Source organism: Enoplosus armatus, chromosome 3, assembly GCF_043641665.1.
Source record: "Enoplosus armatus isolate fEnoArm2 chromosome 3, fEnoArm2.hap1, whole genome shotgun sequence".
NCBI classification, from domain to species: domain Eukaryota; kingdom Metazoa; phylum Chordata; class Actinopteri; order Centrarchiformes; family Enoplosidae; genus Enoplosus; species Enoplosus armatus.
The window spans coordinates 5,729,429-5,737,849 of record NC_092182.1 but is presented as its reverse complement, the minus strand read 5'-3'; the positions used below and the strand labels follow the sequence as shown (position 1 = coordinate 5,737,849).

At 44.2% G+C, this 8,421-nt stretch overlaps 1 protein-coding gene across 1 annotated transcript; it reads left to right on the top strand.

Annotated features, from left to right (window-relative positions):
• Nucleotides 1-2,255: 2,255 nt before the first annotated feature.
• On the top strand, nt 2,256-5,800 carry fam83d (family with sequence similarity 83 member D). The gene is made up of 4 exons (XM_070903047.1): nt 2,256-2,786; nt 4,281-4,448; nt 4,611-4,735; nt 4,876-5,800. Exons 1-4 carry the CDS (start codon nt 2,301-2,303, stop codon nt 5,711-5,713), a joined length of 1,617 nt encoding a protein of 538 aa, XP_070759148.1. The 5' UTR covers nt 2,256-2,300; the 3' UTR covers nt 5,714-5,800.
• Nucleotides 5,801-8,421: the final 2,621 nt, after the last annotated feature.

The following is an 8,421-nucleotide window of genomic DNA, read 5'->3' as shown; positions in this document are numbered from 1 at the left end:
CACATTATATGTCTACTTAAAAGTATTATAGTAATATGATTTAGTGTGTACACTTGGCTGTGTGTGTGTGTAACAATAGCCGGAGGCCCTACAGCACATGCAACATAAATGCAACATGTCTGTTGTAAAGTATGAACATACAGGGATACTACAGGCCTCCAGTATTTAGGAAACATGGATTTTGCTCTTCCCTCCCACATTGTCCTGACTGGGTTCAGACGTTGCCTGTAGCTGTGGCTGTATACAGTCAAGAAAAACAAAGATTATCTATCAGGAAGATGAATCACTCAATAGTAAAACAAAAACCCAGCCCACGGTTTCCTATCTGCGGGAGTGAGACGTGTAGTTGTGCATGATGTGGTATAGTGCCAGGATTAAAAGACATTTGCCTCAAATATGACAAAATGAGACAGTTTGTGGGTGAAGGTGGGGGAGTAGACTAAGTGTCTGTCGGATTCCTCTGGTTCTGTCTGCCTCTCTCCGGCCCAGCAGGCCTGTGCACCTGACATTATACACGTTACAGGGTCCCAAGACAACGTAGCCTACGGGACACTTTTCTCTTGATCATCTTCTAAATTAAAAGCCCTGCCGGTTTGTTTAAGGTCGCAGGGTTACAGTTTAGGCTAGATGTTGCAGATTTAGGCTAAAGCTCGAGGTTAGTTTATGTAGCCTATTAAAGTATAAGGATGCACTCTTCACATTTAGAGGGCCTGTAAACAGACCTGTCCACTTCAAGTAAGCTCTTTGTGTATAATGTCCATCGTGTGTACGCAGCTTACAGTGAATATGAATACTAATTCTTTATTCTGCGCAGCATCCACCAGAAGTAAATACTGTTGCTATGGTTACCTGCTGTATGTGCACCTCGCGCATTGGTTTACAAAGGCGGTAAACTGTTAACCAGATCTTCCTTGGTAAATGATTTTAAATGAAATGATTTTTAAACTTGACATTGAAATGCATCGTGCTTACTTGTCCTGAGTGTAGGCTAATGCCATGACCATATTTCACAGTTGGTCAGAATAGGTGACACTTCTGACTCAAAGGTCAAAGGTCATTGTGACCTCAAAATGGGTTTTTAGCCATAATTTAAGAATGAACTGGGCGATTCCAGATTTCACACACGTACGTTGGCTGGGACAAGACAATGAGACACCATCTCGTCCGTTCTGCCTCTCACTTCCCGCCTCATTCTGAATTTCGAGCCTCATCTTAATCACGTGACTACAAACAACGTATTGGAGCGCTGTGAGCTAATGGTGATCCTGTGAGTGAGTGACTTTCATCTACAGCACATAGAGAGGCTTCACATCTAAAAATGCCAGCAGAAAACAAAAGCACCACATTTTGTGTCGCTGTACTGACTGTGTGTAACTCCATGTGTAACTGTTTAGCCAATACATCTATAACAATCCTACATTAATAAGTTCAACAATGTATATTCACTGGAATCATACATATCTGTCATCAATACGGTGATAAAGAAATGCACTTTATGCCTTTTGTTCAATTCCTTCCAAGTATTCACTACTTATATTATAAGAGTCTGGACAGACATGGATGTAGACTGCAACTTGACTGGTTGGCGGAGGCACACAACCACAGGGCGGTAATTCTAGTTTAGTATTGTAAACAAACAAAACCACTGGGAGCTCCTGGCTTCATGCATTTAAACAGGGCTCAGAGTTACTGGGATGCCTCACACCATAAAACAGTGAGTGCTGCTCCTCTTGACTGCCAACAGCTTCACAAGCTTTGAGTTCCTCCCTGTGACAGATGACAGGCAAGTGGGCAGATGGGGGGGATTACTTTCCACATGTTTATGCTCTTCTATAGAGAAAGAGAAACACTTGTCAGAAAGCACCCGCTTTAAAAGACATGTTAAAAGACAGGTTTTAGTTTCGTTTTGTGTTTTACTAAGATTGAAGAAACTGGTCCCCAGGAATCACACCGTCCGTGATACCAGGAAAAGGCGTCGGAGTGAGAGCTCTGCGCTCGTCCCTGCTCTCTGCGGTGTAACCGGATCGGGGCAGAGCAGGGGAGGGATGTACAGGAGGCTTGTTTGCCTCCAAATGAGCCAATGAGACCTGCTGTACATTAGACTGACAGTCCGACTCAGCGAGCCCGGAGCCGCCATTCTGGTTTGACAACCGTCCGACAGCCAATACGGATCCGTGACGGACAGGAACGGAGGGAAAAAACAAAATACGAATCTGGCTTCCTGTGGGTGAAAACGTTACCTGCCACCTGCGGAACGGTAGAGTCTGTGTGAGGGACAAGGGGGAACAACATCCACAACAATGGCTCTGTCGCAGCTCCTGGACGACTCGCCTCTGAGGCTGGGTCCTAAACACAACGGGGCCGACGACCTGAACCTGCAGGAAGTGTACAACGAGCGACACCGGCTGGCCCTGGAGGAGCTGCTGTCTGGAGGTCTCGACAACTATCTGGACTTCCTCAGGAGAGAGGGGATCCCCAACTTTCTGTCGGACGATGAGGTCCAGCGGATCCGAAGCGCCGCCGTGCCCCCGCGGTGCGTGTCCCTCCACGGGGAGGACCTGGCACTGGAGCAGTCGCTCGGCAGCTCCCTGGACTGCTCCTCTCTCACCTACTTCCCCGAGGTGTCGGACGTGGAGCCGCCGTTGCTGGAGATCGGCTGGCCCGCCTTCACCGCCGGCTCCTACCGGGGAGTCACACGGGCCGTGGCGCACTTCCAGCCCAGCTACGGGGAGTGCATCTACGGCTGCAAGGAGGCTGCGAGGCGCATGATTAAAAGTGCCAGAGAGGTATGCACAAAAACCCAGCTGCATACTGGTTTACCGAATAATGACCTTTTATAATTCAGTACAATTCGGCAACTGGTTCTATAATTTCCTTTAAAGTAACACTGGAGGACTGCTTCCATATTGTCAGTATTTATTTCTCATTTTGATATTCTTCAATGGGCACACTGTATAATATGTAGTTGTGGTTTATTATTGCGTTTTCTACTCCAACATTATTTCACATTGTAATATTATTATAGTTCCTATTATATATTCTAGGCCTAAAGGCTACAGTGATGACAGGGGATCATCCTAAAACAGGATTATTATTCTGGCTGTTTGTCAAATTCAAATTTATATTTTATCAAATATCCCCCACCCTACCACAATAAGTGCACACGCACACACACACACACACACACACACACACACAGTCACTTATTAAAACAGTGAAAGTGAAAATCTTCTTTGTATCATCCTTAAAAATACACTGCAGATTGTCCCCATGGAATTCCCTTGATCAGTCTGAAATTTAGAAGGTTTTTGATCAAAAGTAGTGACCAAAAGGATAAAAGAAACAAAAGCAGAGCGTGAATATTCATGGTGATGTTTCCTGACGGGAGCTGTCAGTCCAGCCTCTGGTTTTGAACAGAAACATTCCAGCATGAAGGGAGTGTGCAGGCTTCAGCAGCACCTCGGGCCTGTGTCGGGCCTGCGTGCCAGATGTGCCTCGACTTGCTTTGCTCCCCTCCATGAAAAAGTTTGAATTCCCTCTTTCATTAGAGAGCTTTAAACACTGGATATCCTCTCTGCTTTGCAGCTAAAAGGTGGTGGTGTATACAGGGTTGAAACCTTAGAAAAATATTCTCGTCCAAGCTTAACTGTTAGATCGTCTGTCCTTTTGTAACGTTGAACCCCTTCGCTGCACACAGTCTTTATTGTACAACGGCGCCAATGGCTGTAACAACACACCGTGTGTCCATATCGTCACCGGTCAGCTCACAGGAACAGCCTGTTCCTGCATTTCTGTGAAATTTAACCTAAAAAATAAGCGCACACTACCATCCAAATAAGGTGGGGAGCTCCTGAGAAAGCTGCATGTGGATAACACCAGTTTGAAGCAATAAATCTGCGATATGCAAACATGCGTGTCTAATCCTAGACACACAACCTTTACCACAGCATGTGAGATTCCTTTCCTCCCCGTGAAAAAAGAGAAATCTCTCGTGCAAAACTAAGCTCAGGCAAAACTGAGGCAATCCCTGCCGTGCACCTTCTCGTCTCCTGTATAAAAGTAACTTGTTTGCTGACCAAGCGTTACTGTCGATTGCCATGGTAACAGACCACAGTCAATAGATTACTGGGGATGTGTCCGACAGAGACTCGCTAGCTCTGTTTGAATAAGGCCTTGCATTTGATAATAATAAAAACACAGTCATGTGCCACATCAGGGGGAGCATGGCTGCGGCTCTAAAAGGAATTCTATTATATTACCTCTGTAATTTTCCACTGCAGGTGATTGCCATAGTTACAGACTCCCTGACAGACCTGGATATCTTTAAGGATCTTCAGGAGGCGTGCATCCACCGCAAAGTCCCTGTCTACATCCTGCTGGACCAGTCATGTGCTCCTGCTTTCCTCAATATGTGCAGAAATGTTGGCGCTCGCCTGGATGACCTTCGGGTATGTGGTTGGTTCAGTAAAGCTGGGTGTGGCTCTGTGTGCACAATACCAACATCAGATGGCATCAAATTAAAATATGCTCTGCAAGGTTTGATATGACTGGGCGGGTCTACACTTATCTCTCACTCCCTGTTCTCTCTCTCTTGTTTTTAATCCTTACAGCAAATGAGAGTGCGCACCATAACTGGTACGACTTATTACATGAGATCAGGAGCGAGGATTACTGGGGAAGTTCATGAGAGGTTCATGTTGATTGATGGAAACAGAGTGGCTACTGGTTCCTACAGGTAATTAGAGCCTGTTATCATTTTTAAGTGAAATGCTTTAGCTGGATATTATGTAGCTACATAATAGTAATACACCCTTCCTGCTTGGTTTGGATACTTGTAGCTGCTTGCTTCCAGTCATGCATGTTGTTCCCATGCAGGTTCAACTGGACTGATGGCAAACTAAACAGCAGCAACCTAATCGAGCTTTCTGGTCAGATAACGGAGAAATTTGACGAGGAGTTCCGCATCCTCTACGCCCAGTCTCTACCTATAAACACTCGAGGACCTCCAAGTGTCCGAAACAGCGGCATCTACGAGCATCTCCTCGTCAAGCGCTCGGCCACCTCCTCCCCTCACCTGGCCAGAGAGAAGCCTGCCGAGCCGATGTGTCTGACCAGCACACCCAGCCGCAAGCCCCAAATCGTCCAGCCCCTGTGTGAACCCTCAACGCCAGATTGTCGTAAAACCGACCCAGTGTCTGACTCCTCCACCATAGGTGAGGACTGGACGGAGCAGCAGCACTTGCAGGAGGAGATCCTGGCTGGTAGCACCGCTCGGCGTTGTTTCCCTGAGGATGAGTCCCCCAGCACCATCTCCTGCCACGCCTCTACTCAGACCAGCCAGCCAGTGACGGACAGCAACACCCAGACCGACCTCCAGCTCACAGAACACACCGACCCTATCAGACCAACAAGCACGGCGCCAAACCAGATCTCTCCCACCCAGGTGGCTCCAGACGGCACCTTAAGGGACTGCTTTCACAAGCTGACCAAAGAGCGCCAGCACCACTACTCCACCATCCGCTCCAAGCTGGAGCACATGGTGACCTCCCTGTCCCAGAGGCGAGAGCTAGCAGACGTCACCAACATGACTCAGGGGCCTGGCGCTCACAGCAGGCAGAGGGTACACAAAGACTGTGGGCAGGAACCAAACCCCAGACTGCTTGTTGAAAGTGCAGGCATGGGCACATGGCCAAGAGCCAGATGTGTACACTAGTTTGTCTTCAGGGATTTTGGCGATGGAGAGCTGTGGAGAGGTTTCTTGTGGATCCTCTGTTTCAAATAAATGGTTTGGGTGTACGCAGTAAAATTCCATGCTTTCTTGTATTTGTCTTCCTCTGCTGACTTTTGTCCTCGCTCATGCTGCGTCCTGTCCATGTCGAAGCAATTTCTCGTGTAATGGTAACAACGCAAAATTGTAATTAACATTAACATCTTGCAGAAATTAGTACTTTAACCAAAGACACGGTGCAATAATCATTTTTTTTGACCATGTCAGTTTAATGAATATCATTTGCTGAGGCGGTTAAGACTGGATAATATCTGCTGTAGTGCGAGTGAAAATGCATTGAAGTGCTTGTTTTTGTTGTTTAATCACATTTGGCTGCTGTAACTGCATCTGAACAACATTCCAGAGAGCAGCCGGCTCTCAATGTGTTTTGCTAATAACCAAAGTACTATTTTTGCTAGATGAGTTCTCATTTTCGTTTTGTCTTTTCAAACACTTAACCACCCTTTGTGTTCACTCCTCGGCCCCACTGCAGTTGAAATTGCAATCAAATCCTTGTGAAAATATAATGTGTTCAGAAGTTCCAGGACACACAAGGACACAAAGCACGCCAAAGTGACTTCACAAAGGGAACGAGCACCTGCGCCTTATGCACTGCAGTGCCTTCATGCAATTAGCTGCGACAGCATCTGTGATACTGGCACCTCTGCTGATTACGTGGCCAATCACAGTCGCTGTCTGGGGTGGATTTGGAGAAGAAGCTCTGTCACAGATTACAAACGTAGATTAGCATGAATGCTAAATGAACGCTTCTGGACACACACACACACACACACACACAGATGGGATTTTACAAGTTCTGATTCCTTGCTGTTATGTTATGTTCTATATTCATTTTCCACATAAATGCTTGACAGCATCATTTTCTTTGGAAGAGTGGATTTCACTTCTTTCATTGAATGCAGCAGTGAAGCAGACGGTTGACGTTTGTGCAAAGCTCCATATTAGCAACAATCTACTTAAAGTTAATCTGAATCTCCACATAAATTGAATCGTGGCCACTATGTGTTGCTGAGCCTGGCATAAACTGTGTTTCAGCCTTCATGTGTCACATTTATATGAGATGTGAAGCACAAAGGTCCCTCTGTAAATGATCTGTGCACCCAGAATGCCCTGAGTTATAAATGTATCACTCTGAGCTTTACATGATTAATGTTTAACTATATTGAGGAGATGAGGTGTAACTGTCTGATATCAAGATGCACAGATCAAAGGATTGTGTTTACAGGTGAACAACCTAAGGCGACTAAACTAATGAGTTTAAGCACATTTACTTTCTTTCTGCTGTTTAGCCTACTATTTATTGTACAGTAAACACATGGAGTTATACATAGAGACACAACTCATTTGAACAGAGGAACTGCATATGATGAGATAAAAAGAGTTGCATTGTAAACATGCTTGCTTTTCAAACAGCCCATATTTCAAAATACTGTTGATGAACTAACAGAACAAAAACACATTTTAAATTTTGATACTGGATTACATTTAATATAATTCATATTGCATAATTATAACATTTAACAAAGGTTTATTTACATGTTATATAGTAGTACATGTACTTAAGATGATGTCTTATTAATTTAAGTGGTGGAGTGCAACCAAGTACATTTACTCAACTACTGTAGTTAAGAACAATTTTGAGGTATTTGTACTTTACTTGAGTATATACATTTGATGCTACTTTATACTTAATAGTGTACTTTTTACTCCAGTACGTTTATCTGACAGTTAGTTACTTTACAGATTGAGATTTTATGCACAAAATATGAGGTGATCTTAAAAAATAAAGGCTGCAATTTGCGATTTTGCCTTTTGTCCATTGATCTGACAATAGTTTTCTTAAAAAAACGGCCATTACACTCATGTCTTCAAATGTCTTCTTTTGTCCAAACAACAGTCCAATGATATGAAACAGAGAAACGCAGCAAATCCTCACCATGAAGAATCTGAAAATACGACAATCTGTTATCATAATAGTTGCCAGTAAATGTTTTATCAATCAACCAATCGTTTCACAGCTCCACCTGGAGTTACGGGATGGTTCCATAATCTGCCTCCATAACGTACATTTAGCGATGTCAATGAGTACTTCTTCTACTACTGATGTATTCATTAGATAATTAACCTGCTTGTTGCTATTAAGGGCCACACAGGTGGCTGACCCAATATCAATTAATTGATTGGTTAATTATAGTTTCACCCATATCGGTATTATTTGATATTATGTGTAAAAAGTTACCTTGTTTACAGAGAAATTTACTAAAAGGTCAAAATAAAGCATGGTTATAACCACTAACTCCACAATACTGCAGTTTACAATTTATAAATGTTTTTCGTTTATTACCATCCAGACTTAACATAGCCTCCCATTCAAACCATTACATGACAATAAGGTAAGAACAGCAGGCCCTTCAGCGGCTCCTCCTGCGCTGCGAGCGTCTCCTACCAGGCAAACACATCAAAAGCCTCTGCATTCATTATGTAAAAATGGCGCCGCTGAAGGGAATTGATCTACAAGTAAATACAATGGTGGTAATATGTGAGAGAATGGTATTTGATTTTAATTGGCTGCTGCAAAGCAACCACTGGCTGTAATCAAGGAAGCAGTGGGGGATCCACAACACAACAGCCTG